At 37.6% G+C, this 19,504-nt stretch overlaps 1 protein-coding gene across 1 annotated transcript in view; it reads left to right on the top strand.

The window, feature by feature from the left end:
- The window catches only part of LOC130921123 (beta-1,3-N-acetylglucosaminyltransferase lunatic fringe-like), a 43,636-nt gene that overhangs the window by 11,796 nt on the left and 12,336 nt on the right, over nt 1–19,504 (top strand). Inside the window, exons 2-6 of the mRNA XM_057844790.1 lie at nt 1,488–1,536; nt 5,825–5,927; nt 16,174–16,327; nt 16,419–16,504; nt 16,573–16,732. Coding sequence (XP_057700773.1) covers nt 1,488–1,536; nt 5,825–5,927; nt 16,174–16,327; nt 16,419–16,504; nt 16,573–16,732 — 552 coding nt within the window. The remainder of the gene's footprint in view (nt 1–1,487; nt 1,537–5,824; nt 5,928–16,173; nt 16,328–16,418; nt 16,505–16,572; nt 16,733–19,504) is intronic.

Raw genomic sequence — 19,504 nt, 5'->3', positions numbered from 1 at the left:
CATTGTTTTGGCCGCATGGGTGTTTTGGAACAGTGATTTGAATTTATTTGACTACCGGTATGTTGGATCTGTTGGTAGATTTGTCTCGTTTTTTTATAGGGGTGTGCCATCTTAGCACCCCACGATTCGATTCGATTGCGATTCAGGGTGCTACGATCCGATTACTAAACAATGATCAATTGAACAATTATCACGATTATCGATGCATCGTGCATTACTACTTAATACAGTAGCCAAACAAAATTTATGTCCATTATTTATTTAAAATATCCTAATGATTCAACAGGAACGATGGAAACATGCCCATACAACAAAAGGCTGCCCTTAAGCTGCTTTTTTTATATATTTATTTTTTACAAGAAAGTGCAAAAACATTAACCATTTTAAAGGGAGTACTTATTTCTCGCAACAATACAATAAAATTTACACAGGTGGAATGAATTCCACATTTTCTGGAACCAAAGTGTCTTTACAAATAAGACTTCTTTTAACCAATATACTTTGTTTTTACAGAAGTCTGTACTATTTTCGCATGTTTGTAGTGTTACCGCTGTACTTAATTGTGGTTTTACACGTTCTGCATATGAAATACATGTTAGCTAATTAGCTCAGCGCTCTGCGCTAACCATTAACATCTCAAAAGCAACAACAATAAAGGCTAAACAGTACAAGAGGGTTCGTGTACTCACCTCTTTTCGATGCACACGGGTCTTAGCAACACACTCAGGACATTTTTCAATTGAAATGCCTTAAAACTACTGCTGGACATCTAAATGACAAGGAGAAATGAACTATCTCTCTTCCCCTCTTGCTCTAAAAAAATAACTTGCGCACAAAAGTGCGACCACAGGGTTGCACTTCTGTCCCTGCCTCTCTCATTCACAAATTTATTTTCCAGTCTTTTAAAAAGGAGTAAATCTCTCTCTCAGTAACCAGCAGCATCCATCATAGCGTGCACACGCCTGTTAACGGTGCCTGGCGGCAGACGTGTCTTGAATTTCGTTCTGCTACGAGCGGCTGCCATAAAGTTATGAGGGAAAAACATCGTTTTTGAACCTTTATGAATTGTAATCGAATCGTCACGTGTCGAATCGCGATGCATGTAATAATCGATTTTTTGGAACTCCTTTAGTTTTTTGTTGGCATGCTAAGTCAGCCCAATTGACTCGCGCTAGCTTAGCCACTCTGGAGCCCTAACAAATAACTTACAAACTGCACGGAATTTGTTGAAATCAACTCCACCTACTAATTAAATCCCCTCTAACTCAAAGATTAATCCTAATGTCGAAAATTCTGAACTTCTGCTTTAAAGCACCAGTACGCAGAGCATGCGTACAAAATACAAAACATACACAGAAAAACACAGACATAAAACACCCGTTTACATAAAAGTGCACACATAAATACACACTCTCCAGAAAGCAGCTGTTATTCTGTAGATAGACTTTGAGGCAAATGCCAAGTGATTTTTTTGTTTGTTTGTGCAGACGTATGTATTCACCGACAGCGAGGACACAGCACTGAGGAAGCGGATGGGTAGGTTTTACACACGCACACGCACACAGATAACAGCCGCTTACTTTGCTTTTCCATGCTACAGCAGACAGGAAGTAAACATTGTACAGGGGTTTCTGACTTTGTGGTCTAACAACAGAACTGTAATACAAAAAGACCCAGAATTTGATCGCATTGGATTAGGTTTTTTGTGGGCAGTACAGTTAAGAGTGTGGCCACAATGTAATAACAATGTGGATACAAAAGTTATCATTTGCATATATAGTAAAAATCTTTTTTCTCCAGAGGCTGCACTCTATTTGCTTATTTAACTGTACAGGAAAGATTGCACATTACCTAATTCATAGCCATAAATTTGTGCCTTATCAACATTGTATATTGTGACTTTTTTTAATGCCTCTGTCATTTTAAGGGTTCTCTATGAAAAACTAACATGTCTATAGAACCTAACAAAAACAGCTATCTGAAAAACACAAAAAGTAGAGTGTAACGTCAGCAGCTAATGATGGAAACTAATGTTCCGCCAATATTAGAGCATAAACTTCACCATCAGTTGACAAAAAAGCTCCCACAGACATTGCGCCATGCCTTCCCGTAGGGGGCCGGACCCAGGCAGAAGTTGAGTTCAGGCATGAAAATCTCTCACCTTTCGGCGAAATTCGCCGTTTTGAAGTCAAAAAGGGCGACCTACGTGAAATGCGTAGATCCGAGGAGAAATTCTTTTTGGGAGGAGGGGGGGGGGGGTCGGGAGGTTTTATTTAATTATTATTATTATTATCATCATGTGATTAACTTAGTACGTAAACTGAGCACTTAAGAACACAGTCAGCAAATCCTTCTAGATGCTTCGCTGACGAGAACCAATCATCGGTCCAAGCTGCGTTCCATTATTCCAAACGCGCGCACTCCTTACTGTACATGGAGTGCTCGGAGAGCCTTTGGTTGCATTGCAAAGCTGCGGGAAAAAAAGCAGGCCTTATCCACACCGGGGCAGACCAGAGCGCAGCATACACACTTGCCTGTATTTGCCAGCAGATTGAACTTGGTGAGTAATGGTTTCAATCGTTTTCACATTTTGCGATATAAAAAAGTTACTGCCATTCGTTGCAGCTTGCGTTGAACACTGCCAGAGGTAGCCAAATCTCCCATGAAAAAAAATAGCTCCCGTTAAATTGGCGTCAAGCTTGTGTATTTAGCGGGAATATAAACGAAGAAACACACTGTTGAGTCAAATTAAGCGGCATGCTCTCGGATGGAGGGGGCGCCTCACATCGCTCCCGTCGTCCGCCGGAGACGCGTTATTTTCGGCTTGGATTTGAGCTGTCGACCGGTGTCGGCACAACACCGGCCCGACGAGTTGTGGGAATGAGTCCTGCTTCTTAAAGTTTTTCAGAAATACAGGGATCCCTTGTTTTTCGCGGTTAACGGGGACCAGAACCCGCCGCAATAAATGAAAACCGCGAAGTAGCGCCCCCCCCCCCCCCCCCCCATTTTTTTGTGCGTGTTCAATGCATTTATTCAGATTTGACATTGGAAAAAAGATACGACATGATAAGATAAGACAGGTTTTTTCACTTTTTTCACCAAAGTATCATTTATAAATGGTTTTCAAGCATTTCAAAATGTAAGAATTATGGTAAGTTTTAAACATGTTACTGCCCCACCGAATTATTTTAAAACAAGAATAAAGTAGTAAGAAAATGCTTGGCTTTATTAAATGCTTCATAGTGAGTCTACTCAAACCCTCTCAGGCTTTGGTAAACGGTGATTGACACATGTGCGAAGTTTTTCTTTTTATATATATTTTTATGTTTGAAGCAACTTATTTGATTGAATAATAAAGACACAAATGTCCTAGCCAAAATGTGGCCCAAACGCAAAACAACATTACTTCAATGGAAAAATTTGTTTCAATCAAGAAAAATAGTTTTTAAATGCTTTTTTTGTCTCAAATTTATTTTTGCAATCAAAAACAATTTTTTTTTATTGAAGTGACTTTTTGGGGATTAAGAGTATATACTGTATTTTGATTGAAGCAACTTTGTTTTTGATAGAAGTTACTTTGTTTTTTGATTGAATAATAAAAACACAAATCTACCTCCATCGTTATTGAGAGAGAAAGAAATTAAGAAAGCTTTAAAACTAAAAGCCACCGGGGAGTCTGTTTCTTTGTTTTTTTTAAATATTTATATTTCGTTACATAGACATGCGTCGTAGGGAAGGGAGATTGGGGGATAAAAAAAGGAGTTAGATGAGGCTGCTAAAGGCAGTGGATACCTCATCAGCTGGGTGAGTAGCAGACCTGGTAAGAACAAGTTTGCAAGGATAGTCGGGTATTAAATACAATTATAAACACAATTACAATGTTATTTTTCTATAAGATTTTTATGTCATTGCTTTATTAATCATTAGGTGCTAGAGTTGTTAAGTATGGATAATAATGAAATAATAGTTTTAAGAAAACTGTGCTGTTGGTGGCTCAGTGACCATCTGATGTGGTTTGTTCTCAGATGAACAAGTTGAGGAAGGAAGTTTTGATGCAGAGGTTGAAGGAAGAAAAGAGGCAGACTGACTGAGTCACAGCCAGAAAGTGTTGATGACAGTTTTGATTTCTATTCACTGTTGCCCCCTCCCAATTAAAGTATGTCACAGTCGCAGCCAATTATTATCTAAAGCTGGTTAAAATTGAAGTTATGTTGTTTTAAGGTGTATTAAATACTTGTTCATGTGCCCCTTTTGATCTACAAGCACCCGCCCCTCCACCGGTCTCTGCACGGCCCTGCTGAAACACAGTGTGGGTCGACAGCTCAATATTTTGTTGGGGTGTACAGTGTACTGGAACATATTTCCTCCACACCCTTCTCACCTTTTTAACCCCTGACCCATTTTCATGCCTGTGAGTTGACTTTTACTGTGATAAACTTAACACACGCTGCGTTCTAACGCCGGATTAAGTGGAAATAGGAAAAATCTTTTACTGCATACAAGCAGGCAGAAGTGTCTCAAGAGCTATTTGGTTGAGGATTCAAGGTAATTATTATATTTTTAGCACCATGCATGCACTTTGAAACGTGAATACAGTGAAATGAATGGATAAAATTAGCCTAACTTTAGCTTGAAATATTTACGTAAAATGAATGACAGTTTTTTGCTTTTAACCAAGAGTCGAGACTGTTCTGCATTCATATCTATAGAAATTCCGCGATTTAAGCATTAATGCACAAGAAGTTTCAACTTCAAAAGGTCTTTGTTTTGTGACGGCCACCATGTTTTATTTTACAATACCATAACTTTTGCTTAAACTTTTATATAAAATGAACGATAACTGCCCGTTTTTTGCTTTTAAACAAGAATCTAGACTGTTTAACGTTCATATCTATAAAACTTTCGCGATTTAAGCATTCACTCATAAGAATTTTCAACTTAAAAACCTCTTTGTTTTGGTGACAGCCGCCATGTTGGATTTTGTATCCCTACACAATAGCAGAATTCAACCTAAATAAGTTGTGATTGTATATAGAAAAATGCAAATTTTGCTTTTGTTGAGTAAAATTAAGGGGATTCTGCATGCTTTCCTCAAATATTAAGTTTCTGATGTGAAAATTGAGTGATTTATTAGCTGTTGAAAAATTGCACTAAATAAAAAAAAACAAAAGTTGCTATTTTGTGCAAAAACTTATATATATATAAGTTCGATATTGCTATTGATCCTGAAAGTATAAGTGATTATCTCTGCATTTGGTGATTTGAGTGCATCTAGCGTAAAATTTGAGAATTCTATAGCCATTTTAAGTTTTGTTGTATGGAAAAAATAGTCAGGTTTTTATTAGGGAACAACATTGAATTTTTTGATGTCGCTGCTCATGGAGAGTCACATACGCCTAAGGGAGGTGCCTGTTATGGTTTTAGGTCAATAGCAGCTTTGGTTCTGAAAATATTAGAATTTTATGTTTTTGAAAATAGGCCCCCTATGGATCGGCCCCAAACCCTGTGTCCCGTCAACTGATAGTGAAGTCTATGATTAGAGGTAGAATCAGAAACTATCTTCAGAAGAGGACATCGGAAGAAAATGTTGAATGTACCATTATTTCAGTGGCTGGCTTGATGACAACAGATATCTATTCCATTTTAACTGAGAGGCCAGCAATCTCTGTTAAAATGGATCAGATGTTTATCCCTGCCAATGGCAGCCAATTAGAGTTAGAGTTTGACAGTGAACAGCAGTTTGACGCAAGATTCCAATGCATAACATCATGTGATGTGCTACTTTAATTACAAACTAAAGATGTAATGTTTTTGTGGTTGAAAGGCGTTCACCTGATCACCACCAATTGCTCGGCAGCTCACAGCCGACAAGCACTCTCTTGTAAAATGGCGGCCGAGTACGACGCCTTCCTCAGTTCCAACAAAAAGTAAGTCACGGAAAGTGTCGCATTGATGCTAGCTGCTAACATAAAGACATATGGCACTAACAGATTTTGTGTTATAAATATGATAACTGTTAATGTGACATGGAATTAGGGTGGCCAAATCCAAATCCCTGGGAAAAAAATAAAGGACACCTCATTGGTAGAGCCGGCCCGATAACAGTTACCCTTTAAATATATTTTTTTTATATGTGAAAAGTGATTTTTTTTTTTTTAATTGTAATTAAATTTTATAATAATTTTTCTTGAAACTGAATTAATTAAGTACATATTTGAGTGATATAAGTACATGGAAAAATACTAATTACCAGCAATGTATTTTTAATACAAAAAATACTAGAATAAACTTAATATCTGTCCTGCTAAATTTAAAATTGTATAATTTAACGCTTAAGGTCCTGAGCCTTTTTTGTGTTTTTTTTTTGGCGATTTATTTTTTAAAATACTTTTTTAAAAAGTGCTAACAAACTCTTGAGTTCAAGGTCAAAGTCCAGGGGGTCTGCAGGGTTCTACAAGCCAAATTTCAGACTTCTAAAGACTTTTTTAAAGATCATAATAAATACATTTTAAAACTCATTTTTCATTGATACCAGCAAAAAACAAACTAAAAAAGATTTGAAGGAAAATAAGCCTGCAAAATCTTGGAAAGTATATGAATTTATTCCCAGCCCTTTCACACTGTGATACAAAATGCTTAACCTTACCAAAAACACTGGATCTTTCTCTTTGGTGAACCAACATCTGAACCACAAACATAGTTTGCTGCTGTCATTTTATGACCGCCTTGTGCTTTCCGATTTGCAATGAAATTCCGATTAGGCATGTACCGGTATGAGATTTTGACGGTACGATAACCATGAGCAAAAATACCGCGGTATCACGTTATTGCAGTTATAGCTCCAAAATGTGTTATTTTGAGATGTATGGGTTGGGAAAAAAAAAACTTTTTTCCATTGAACAGGATTTTTTTTTCAGAACATATTTGCAAATTGGAACATTAATATAATGTTAAAATAAATTAATAAACAAAAAATAACAAATATTATAAATAAAATTAGAATATATAGAACTTATTGACTATACCCACAGCCGCAGCTCAAGTTGTTCAAGATAAGAGCAAGAACAAAATAATTTTTATAAACAGGTAAAAACACTTCTAAATAAAATTTTTAAAAATGTATACTGCATGACTTTTTTTTTCAGGGGGGAAACCTCAAGTGAAGTTTCACCATTTTCAGGTATTGAGTCAATTCTAGTCTACATGATGTCATGCCTTTGCGTTAAAAAGAACATAAAGAAATTACATTATAGAGTTCTCAAAAATCGAAACATTTAAAAGCGAGACTGAAATGTATGCATGTTCTAAATCAAAATAATGTCAATAGATTTTTAAGACCTTTCAAAATTGTATTTCAGACTTTTTAGAGATTGTAGGAAAAATTTAGACAGTTTAAGGCAGGGATCCCCAAACCTTTTCCTGTGAGGGCCACATAACTTTTCCCTTCTCTGATTAGGGGCCGGGGTCAGTTTGTAACAGAAAAAGTGTGACAATGGCGTACCGCAAGCAACACGTCACTTCCGCTCATTAATATTCATGACATTAGCGACTGTTGCTAAGTAGGGACAAGCCACTGTTTGTCCCTAATAGGAAATGAATGGAAATCGCGTACGAAAGAAATGTTTACAGAGCTAAACCTACAAATTCTCTCCAAAAATGATGTGCCTGGTGCCAAATTCACTGGCAAAGATGTGGAAGAACATGAAAATGTTCAGTTAAAGAGATGGCTTGAGTGTTGAAGGCTGAAAAGACGAGAAAAAAAACGAGCCGACCTAAGCAGGGCTTTAGCTTTTTTATCGACGAGACTGACAATGACATTCTCCTGTTTCAACAAGCTATCCTTTACCATCAGCCCTGTCTTTCTTATATATCCTCTGTTTGTCCTACGTCTCTTACCGTTCTTGGGGGTAATTTAGTTAGCTTTGTGTAGCGATCGCAAATGCTACTCAGCGACAGCCAACGAACAATTTTAATTTTTTCATTGATAACACATCTTAATTCTATAATTTATTTACACTTCCCCCTTACTGAAGTTGTATTATATATATATATATTAGTGATGCACGATAATACATTTTTCAACCGATATCGATAACCGATAATTTCCTGCCCCTTCCACCCGATAACCGATAATGTCACGCCGATAATTTTATTCAAATATATAAGTAAAATTTTAAAGTATACAAAGATCAAATGTTACTGTGCAAAAATGTAATTTAGTGCTATTTTTTTCCACATCAAATGTGAACAAGTAGTAAATTCCAACATCTAAACAATGGCAATGACATTGTGTAATGGTAAGCTTTTGGCAACAATTACTTCGAGAGTAAACACCCAAGTTGCACAAAAATGCCTTAAAACTAAGCCATCCCTAACATATATCACATTACTACACTGCAAAAACATCTACTTAAAACTAGCAGAATTGGACAAAACTGTTGATTGCGCACATTTGGAGGCTAAATCAAATTGTTGCTCCTCTGGGGTTCAGAGGGGCAAATTAGGTGAACCAATTGGACTTGTAGTGTGACTGTGATGACAGAGTAGAGGACATGAGTTGAGCTACAAGCTGTTTTTACTCCACAGCAAAGGAAAAGTAATTTCTTTTACAAACATATATGTACACAACAGAAGTTAACAAAAGAAATGGCCTCCAAAAGTCCAAAAAGTCCAAATGGCCATTAAAAATTTCAACCATTAGCATACACATTTTTTAAATATATAAATACACAATAAAATGTGTACCTTGCTTTTAAATTCAACATATGAAGCATATTTATACATTGGAGAATGGATATTCTTAATACATCTGTATGTAACAACCATTTTTAACATGTACCGACTGGTTTCCGCTAGGGTATGCTACATCATCATCTTCCTACGCTAGGCCGTTAGCTCCGCAGGTTAGCATACAACACCATCCCGTTTGACTCCAAAACGCTCAACAAACATCGTTTTTTTTTTGCTTTTCACACCGTATATTATTATCCCAAACCCTTTCTAACATTAATAATATATGCTAAACAGATGGATGCAGAGTTTTAACCAACCTGTGATGACAGAGTAGAGGACATGAGTTGAGCTACAAGCTGTTTTTACTCCACAGCAAAGGAAAAGTAATTTCTTCCTCTGTGGCGCCTCCACTCTTCGCCGTCAGAACGCAACATGCGCCATCCGCAGGCCAAAGTAGGAATTACATTTAACTCAAAAGAGCTTATGTTAGAATCAATTAAAATATTTCAAAGTATATAATTATCGGATTGCATTATCGGTTGAATTTGGTTTTATCTGGATTATCTGTGTGACGTCATAATTGCCATTATCGGCCGATAATTATCGGTGACCGATATTATCGTGCATCTCTAATATACATATATATATGTATATTAGGGCTGTCAAAATTATCGCGTTAACGGGCGTTAATTAATTTTTTTAATTAATCACGTTAAAATATTTGACGCAATTAACGCACTAGGCCCGCTCAGACAGATTTAAATGTCAGTACAGTGAAAGGCCAACTTGTTAATTGTGTTTTATGGAGTTTTTCCGCCCTCTGCTGGCGCTTGGGTGTGACTTGCATATGTTATGTGGCGTAATGTCGCCCTCTGCTGGCGATTCAGTGCAGCTGATTATTTGGGTTTCGGCGCGCTTTTCTGACGTGATTATATGTCGACGCGAACTCACACTAATAGACAGTGCTATTCAGACCAGCTAACGTCGGCATCCAGTATTCAGTGGCAGTTCTCGTAGCCCCATCACACTGTTTGTGTCTAATACATGCATCGCTTGTGAGTTATATTCCTCCTTTGTTTATATTCATGAGCATTAGATAGTTATTGATGATGTGTATTTGAATTTGTTCACATATATGGTGAAATGCAGTTACATTGTTAGATGCTTGTGAGCTAATTGGCTAGTGCTACTGCTGAAATGGACACGTGTGTATACATTTTATGTTATTTTGTGATTTATGCAAGTTATTGACACATTGCCTTGTTATTTTCAGTTTTACAAAAATACAAGAAACGTGCTCCTGTCAAAAAGAGATGACTTCAGTAAAGCACATGCAACTTTGCCACACCGTCTGATTTCTTTTTGGAACTTATGTTCACTATCTGTCAATTTGTGTACTCACACACATTGAGGACAGAATAGGGCTACTAGTTTATTTTTTGATTGAAAATTTTACAAATTTTATTAAAACGAAAACATTAAGAGGCGTTTTAATATAACATTTCTATAAATTGTACTAATATTCAGCTTTTAAGAACTACAAGTCTTTCTATCCATGGATCACTTTAACAGAATGTTAATAATGTTAATGCCATCTTGTTGATTTATTGTTATAATAAACAAATACAGTCCTTATGTACCGTATGTTGAATGTATATATCCATCTTGTCTTATCTTTCCATTCCAACAATAATTTACAGAAAAATATGGCATATTTTATAGATGGTTTGAATTGCGATTAATTACGATTAATTACGATTAATTAATTTTTAAGCTGTAATTAACTCGATTAAAAATTTTAATCGTTTGACAGCCCTAATATATATATATATATATATATATATATATATATATATATACAGTACGGTGCAAAAGTTTTAGGCAGGACACTTGCCTAAAACTTTTGCACAGTACTGTATATATATTTTTTTAATTATAAAATTTTATTAGAATCATGGAAGCTTCTACTTGGGAAAAATATATACTTACAGTATATCCTGTATATACATAATATAATAAAAATTCACAGTACTGTATATATATTATATACACATATTAAAGATACACAATAATATCGGTCACCGATAATTATGGGCCGATAATGGCAATTATGACGTCACACAGATAATCCAGATAATAAAAAAATTCAACCGATAATGCAATCCGATAATTATATACTTGATTTAGCCTCCAAATGTGCGCAACCGAAGAATTCAGCACGCCGCCTCCTCAACCCCTCCCTTCTCTGAAGCCCCTGAGGGAGGAGGGGTTGAGGAGGTGGAGTTACACGACAAGAAGTAGTTGAATATTATGGCGGCTGTTACTAAAAAAACGACGCGCTCGCCATCTGCAAAACATGTACTGTAGAAGTTCCACGAGGCAGAAAGAAAGCGTCCTCATTCAAAACCACTAACCCAGCACCCATTTAAAACTGTATCACAAAGATGCGGCTAGCGGGAATGCTAAAAGCTATTGTAAACACTAACTAAGTTAAACTACAGGGCTTGAGACGATACAGATTCGGGCTGTTTGGGAATGCAGCTCAAGGGGGGTGGTAAATTCGCATCTAAGGCTAAACACCGGCACGACTGGAGACCGACAGTCGGCAAGTAGCCGTCTTCTGACGGAGCCCGCTGCTCTGGCCGGTCCGGGCGGCCGCCGCCGCCTCGCCATAGGCGGTGCGGGCCGAGCCCGGTTCCCCGGCCTCGGGACCTCCGGCGAACACCCCGGTTTCTCGAGCGTTCCCCCACGGCGTGCGAGCAGAGCCAGGACCCGAACACGCCGCGGCGAACCGGCCGGGGCGGGCGGATTATCCAGTACGAACGTAGCTGCCGCCGCCACCAAGACAAGACACGTTTTTTTTTTTTTTTTTACCTAAACGACCCGAGAACCAAAGCCCTGCATAAAAAAAATAATGCAGTATATACGACCACCATTCTTCATGAAAAAGTGATGTCCAGTAAGCAAGCTTATCATGACGGCACAGTGGTTGGATGATAATTTCAACATGGAGAAAACGAAGTCAGCCAGTCAATAATGCATTCAGTATGTAAAATGACGAGCGGTCAGATGACTTTGTAACGCTGCCTTTATTTTCGACTTAACAAAACTCAGGCACAAAACAACACGCACGCGGATGCGAGCTCCAACTCCGTCCAAATAGTACTGCCGTGTAGCAGTTTAGCTGCTGTAAAGCAAATGTCGTGAAAGCCGCGAAATGTAAACAAAGCGCTGCAGAATGGGTACATGACATCTCGCTCTTTTGCGTTAATCATTTTCACAGTGTGCAACAAAGCATATAACATTAGCAATCACTTTTCAAATTATTTAACTTATTTCTCTGCTCAATTACTGTCACAGTAGATAATCAAATTCTTAAATCAATATTCTGTAGCCACAAATATTATTCAAAATCTTTCCTTCTTCCAAGTTTTTTTTTTTTTTTTTTTTTAGGATTAAGTATAATCATGTATTGCTTAAAACAAGGCTGTTAAGATTATTTTCAGCTAGCTATTTTTCTTCCAAGAAATCTGAGAGAAATACACTTGAAGCGATGGCAGATAATTTCACTAATTGCCAATAGATTTACACCTAAAACTAACTAGTTTTAAGGAGGTGTGTTTTGCAGTGTATTCATGTTATATATGTTAGGAATGGCTTACTTTTAAAGGCATTTTTGTGCAACTTAGGTATTTACTCTGTAAGTAATTGTTGCCAAAGGTTTACCATTACACAATGTCAAACAATCTGTCATTATTTAGATGTTTGAATTGACGACTTGTTCATATTTTATGTTGGAAAAAAAGAGCAATAAATTATATTTTCGCACAGTAATATTTTCTTTTGTGTATACTTTAAAATTTTACATAAATCTTTTAATAGAATTATCGGCTTGACATTATCGGTTATCGGTTGGAATGAGGAGGAAATTATCGGTATCGGTTGAAAAATGTATTATCGTGCATCACTAATATATATATATATATATATATATATATATATATATATATATATATATATATACAGTGGTACCTCTACATACGAAGTTAATCCGTTCCAGGACCTTGTTTGTAAGTCGAAATGGTCGTATGTCGAGCAGGATTTTCCCATAGGAATACATTATAATTCCATTAATTCGTTCCACAGCCCAAAAACCTTCACTAAATCCTTAAAAAATACTGCTGGTACTATTACAAATGGCAATTACACATAGCAAAACAAATAAATTATAAATCAAAATCGGAATAATAATAATAATAATAATAATTCCTGTATTAATGTAACGAATCGGGTTCTAATGTGGCGGACGTTTTTTGCTGACCCTGAACGCACCGCGGAGCTGACGTGCCAGAGACAGACCGGTGAGCTTGAGTTTCACTTTCACTTTGAATGCTTTCTTGAGAACACCGTCAATTGCGGCAGACAGAAGGTGTTTTTGTTTTGAATAAGTTGTGAAATAAATGATAAAAACGTGGCGAAGTTGGCGATTTCTCTGGAGATGTTACCACAATAAGAATTGTCAGCTTAACTTATAAAGACTGGCGAACGATGGTCGGAGGAGGACCGTGGAGATGTATTGTTGAGCCATTTCACGGATGCCCACCCTATGCTCATATTTTTCTGTCATTTGCATCTTCATTTAGAAGGTAAGCGTCAACTTTTTCCTTGTTTCACCACCTGTACCAACCTTTTCTGAAACCAGTGTTGATTTGTCACACAAGAAAATCCGCCGTGCATTCGTCTGCGGTGCTGCCATTGTCGTCGTATTTCGAACATATCGTCGGATGTAGAAACAAATGACGAGTCAAATTTTACGTTGGATGTCGAAAAGTTCGTGTGTCGAAGCGATCGTATGTAGAGGTACCACTGTATTACGGCTGTCAAAATTATCGCGTTAATGGGTGTTAATTAATTTTTTTAATTAATCACATTAAAATATTTGACGCAATTAACACATGCACTGAATGAGCCGCTCTCACATTGCCTCAAACAGATTTCAGTGACGCTGTTTATGGATATTAAGAGTGAAGAGAATGCCACCGGCCGCTTGGGGGCAGCGCAGCGTCGTTCCATACTAATGTTATTCCTTCTAATAGTGGGAGAATTAGTAGTTGTGAGACGTTTATGCTGTTGCTTTGTGCTCCACACATATTTCGGTAAGTTTGCTTTCTTTTAGTGGCGATTATGTGTCTCTTGTTGTATTTTGGGTAAGATATGCACAGAAATATATCTGTTATAAAGGCGAGTGGACACAGGCGTTCTTTGGGCTGCGCCGTTTATTGGCATGAGCTTCTGCAACTCCTTCACAACAAACAGAAGTATCATTTAGTGAAAGCACAACAAAAATAATATTGCTATCTCTCAAAAAAAATAATGTTCACAAAAAGAAAAGCACTTCAGTCTGTAGTAATGAGGCCCTATTCTCACACAGCTAAACAACAATGCAAAGTGAACTGGCATTACTCAGTTTGGTCACTCAATTCTTATTATTGTTATTTTTATTCTTCTTATTATTATATTAACTCTACTTTTGATTGAAAATTGTACAAATTTATTAAAACGAAAATATGAAGAGGGGTTTTAATAGAAAATTACTATAACTTGTAACTATAACATTTATCTTTTATGAACTACGAGTCTTACTATCCGTGGATCACTTAAACAGAAAGAATGTTAATAATGCCATTTGTGGATTTATTGTTATAACAAATACAGCACTTATGTACAGTATGTTGTATGTATATATCCGTCTTGTGTCTTATCTTTCCATTCCAACAATAATTTAAAGAAAAATATGGCATACTTTCGAGATGGTTTGAATTGCGATTAATTACGATTAATTAATTTTTAAGCTGTGATTAACTCGATTAAAAATTTTAATTGTTTGACAGCCCTAATATATATATAACAGTGGCAGTCAGATACCATTGTCATTCTTTTCAGGTCATTCAGAAGCAGTACAGCACAACGTTACGCTAAAAGAATAAGTTAAAAATATAAAAATGGCTTACCTCTTTGTCCTCTGAAAGACCATGCCAACCCAACATAGCGTTTACTGCATATGAATTGTGAATGGATTCACTGAGCTGGTGTTAAAATCAGCGCAAGTTTATTCGGTCTTCACATTTTTTCCTCCAGAGTTTTTCGTTTCCGGAAACGTAAGAAGAAAACATCCTTCATGTCCTTCATGCCGTAATGTCTAGAGTGGTTTCTACAAGTTCCCAAAAAGCAATGCGTGATCGCCATGTTCGTTTTTGAAAGATTACCGGCGAAAAGTAGCACAAATTACGTTGAGTCTATGCGAGGGCGGGTCTATAATGTACCACTTCGGCTTTACTTCCGCTTTACGATGTGACGTGATGGTCTAAAAATAGCCTTCGTGCGGTACACCATTGCAGGAGTGCCTAAATGTAAAAATCTATTGTTTTTCAGAAAGCCACAATCAAATAACTAGGCCTGAACGATATATCGTTTAAACATCGCCATCGCGATCTGCGCATGCGCAATAGTCCCATCGCAAGGACGTGCGATAGTTTTTTCCATTTCTTTTTTTTTTTACTCCACAAACGTTTGTTTTGAGGAAGGAGAGCGCACAGCCTCTCTTTCCCTCCAGCTCCGCAGTCATCGGCTCCTCCCCCTCCTCCTGCTACAGCGGAGTGGAGGGAGGAGGGGCCGAACAGCAGAGCGGAGGATAGAGGGGCCGTTCTGAAACTTAAAACAAGCAAGCAACACGTTGAAGGAAGGGAGGGAAGACTGTCTCCAAAAGTATCCGGCCCATATCCAGCCCGCGGGCCGTAGTTTGGGGACCCCTGGTTTAAGGCTTTCAAATTTGGGGATTTAAGACTTTTTTTTACTTTTCAAGACCCCGCGGATATCCTAAAAGTCCTCTCAGCAATGAGACATTTTCAACAATGATCACTCTGAATACGATGTGGAAATACAAATGAAATATACAATGACATGCTGTATACTCAAGCTTCACTCAAACCTCTTATCTCCCACACTCTTATGTTGTCTGCCGTTATGATCATGGCAAGCAACAGTACCTCGACCAATGAGATGAGTGAGATTTTGTATTGTCATTGTTCTGTAAGCTCATTGGTCCAAAAGCAGGAGAGGCGGGGGAATGTGTTTCCCTTCATATTCTTGTAAAGCACCAAACCATTGTTTGCTCTACAATTGAGACATTATTTTCGGGTTTCATGATAACACGGGACAAAGCGTGTCCCTTGAAAGCTAAATACGGGACACGTATATTTGTTTCTGACATATATACAAATGTTTTTCAAAGGATAGTTGGCAACCTTACGTGGAAATGATTTAAAATGCTAACATGTCGTGAATACGTGTTAACAGGCATGACAATGTCATAAAAACTCCCATAAATTTGCAGACCACTAACCTGTTGGTAATGCTAACTATTGATATGTGTGCTCGTAGATGGTTCTGTCACGTGGATGACGACAACTACCTGAACATCTTTGCACTTTTGAGACTGCTCTCTCAGTACAGCCACACGAGCGACGTCTATATTGGGCGGCCCAGTATAGAGCGGCCCTTAGAGGTCATAGAGACGCTCGCCAATGCTAAAATGGTAAACACTAAGTTAATGTTAGCCCTTATTTGCAAATAGGTATATATCCATTCTGAATATTTTGTCAGGTAAATTTTGATTTTGTGTGCAGAGGAAGGTTGTGTTCTGGTTCGCTACAGGTGGTGCTGGTTTCTGTCTGAGTCGTGGCCTAGCCATCAAGATGCGACCGTGGGCCAGGTATGTTTTGTACTGTCCCATTATTTTTGTTTGTTATTTTAACCATCTTTTTGTGTCATTGGTTTCAGTGAGGGTTCATTCCTATCGACAGCTGAACAAATCCGTCTTCCGGACGACTGTGTGGTGGGCTACATCGCAGGGGCGTTACTGGGCGTGGGCCTCACCCGCTCACCACTCTTCCATTCTCACTTGGAGAGCCTAGCACTATTGACGCGGCTTCAGGAACAGGTATGGCACATAATAAACGCACCACTGGCTACACTAAAAACATGGCTGTTAACAAAGAGGTAGTAGTTCCAAAAGCAACTTCTAGCCCTGTCCTTTTTATGTAGTGACTCTTCCAAATGCTCTAGTGACTTTTTTTTTCTTTTGTAAAGTTTTGACCAATTCCTACTAAAAATGAAAATTGAATTATTATTACAGGGCTTGTTTATGAAAAAAAAATGAACTTGCTGAAAAGTGACTCCTAGAAAGGGAAAAAGCCGAATGTATTAATGTGATGGCCTTTTACAGTTTCTGGAATTGGAGTGCAAAATTAAAATCAGTGATTGGATTATTGCGAAAATAAAAATCTGTTTACGACGTGGAACACAATGGCTGACTTGCTATTTACGATCAGCTGCAGTAAATTGTGAACAATGTGTTAAAATTAGGCTTCAACAGAGGGTACAATACAGTATGTAGTTGTTTTTTTTTTTCTTGGGCAAGGGGGAAAATATATTTTGTACGCGATTTTCAATCTTATTAACGGATACAGCGTACTGTCAAAAATTCGAGACAATCATAAAGTAAAAAAAAACAAAACAAGTATATTGTAGCGTCCAAAAGGACAACGCTAAGTTAGTGTTTTTAATGGTTTATTTCCAACCGAGAGCACGAACACGACAAAACCGTAGCCAGTAGTGGAAACTAACGAAGTACAAGAACCTTCTTACTGTACATTTTTTGTGTATCTGTACTTTACTTGAGTACATATATGAAGTGGTACCTTTTACTTCACTACATTTTACAGGAGGTATGTGTACTTTTTACTCCACTACTTTTCACATTTTCGCCTGCGTTACACGTTACTTTTGTGTTTTGTTTTTTTGTTTGTTTTTTTCTCATTGTGAATTGATAGTTTCATTTTCATTCCCTTGGTGCAATCGATAAGCCCCGTGCAACTATACGGTAATTGAGCGCTAGAAGCAGCAACACAAGTGCAAGCAAGATTAGGCAGGCGAACAAGATATTCACTAATTAAAAACCAACAGTGAGAGCAGCGCACACTCTTGTAGATTAAGTGGAAATATACCTGATAGATGCGTGCAATCCACCTAAAACCAAAACACACACCTACCTTATCCATATGTGAGTCTCCATGAGCAGCGGCATCAAAAAATCCAAAATCGTTTCCTAATAAAATCCTGATTAATTATATTTTATATAAGTATAACAAAACTTAAAATGGCTATAAAATTCTCAGATTTTACACTAGATGCACAAAAATCACCCAATGCTGAGATAATCACCTATATTTCCAGAAACAATAGCAATATTTAACATATCATATACGTTTTTGACCAAAATAACAACTTATTTTTCTTTTATTTACTGCATGTTTTTTAACAGCTAATAAATCACTCAATTTTCACATCAGAAACTTAATACTTGAGGAAAGCATGCAGAATCAATTATAATATATATATATATATATATATATATATATATATAAAAATACAGTTGTGGTCAAAAGTTTACATACACTTGTGAAGAACATAATGTCATGGCTCTCTTGAGTTTCCAGTTATTTCTACAACTCTGATTTTTCTCCGATAGAGTGATTGGAGCAGATACTTCTTTGTCACTAAAAACATTCATGAAGTTTGGTTCTTTTATGACTTTATAATGAAAAAAAGTGACTTGGTAACTTGTCCCTTGGCCATTTTCACTTCAATTAGGCACTTTTGGTAGCCATCCACAAGCTTCTGGCAAGCTTCTGGTTGAATCTTTGACCACTCCTCTTGACAGAATTGGTGCAGTTCAGTTAAATTTGATGGCTTTCTGACATGGACTTGTTTCTTCAGCATTGTCCACAAGTTCTCAATGGTGTTTAAGTCAGGACTTTGGGAAGGCCATTCGAAAACCTTAATTCTAGCCTGATTTAGCCATTCCATTATCACTTTTGATGTGTGTTTGGGGTCATTGTCCTGTTGGAACACCCAACTGCGCCCAAGACCCAATCTTCGGGCTGATGACGTTAGGTTATCTTGAAGAATTTGAAGCTAATTCTCCTTCTTCATTATCCCTTTTACTCTATGTAAAGCACCAGTTCCATTGGCAGCAAATAGCCCCACAGCATAATACTACCACCACCATGCTTGACGGTAGGCATGGTGTACTTGGGGTTAAAGGCCTCACCTTTTCTCCTCCAAATATATTGCTGGGCATTGTGGCCAAACAGCTCGATTTTTGTTTCGTCTGACCACAGAACTTTCCTCCAGAAGGTGTTATCTTTGTCCATGTGATCAGCAGCAAACTTCAGTTGAGCCTTAAGGTGCCGCTTTTGGAGCAAGGGCTTCCTTCTTGCACGGCAGCCTCTCAGTCCATGGAGATGCAAAACACGCTTGACTGTGGACACTGACACCTGTGTTCCAGCAGCTTCTAATTCTTGGCAGATCTGCTTTTTGGTGATTCTCGGTTGAATCTTCACCCTCCTGACCAATATTCTCTCAGCAGCAGGTGATCGCTTGCGTTTTTCTTCCTGATCGTGGCAGTGACAAAACAGTGCCATGCACTTTATACTTACAAACAATTGTTTGCACTGTTGCTCTTGGGACCTGCAGCTGCTTTGAAATGGCTCCAAGTGACTTTCCTGACTTGTTCAAGTCAATGATTTGCTTTTTCAGATCCATGTATGTATATTTTTGACCCAGCAGATCTGATCACTTTTTCTGTTAACCCATAATAAAGTCATAAAAGAACCAAACTTCATGAATGTTTTTTGTGACAAAGAAGTAT

The sequence above is a fragment of the Corythoichthys intestinalis genome, chromosome 8 (assembly GCF_030265065.1).
Source record: "Corythoichthys intestinalis isolate RoL2023-P3 chromosome 8, ASM3026506v1, whole genome shotgun sequence".
NCBI classification, from domain to species: domain Eukaryota; kingdom Metazoa; phylum Chordata; class Actinopteri; order Syngnathiformes; family Syngnathidae; genus Corythoichthys; species Corythoichthys intestinalis.
Note: the sequence above shows the minus strand (reverse complement) of the source record. Positions and strands in the feature narration are given on the sequence as shown.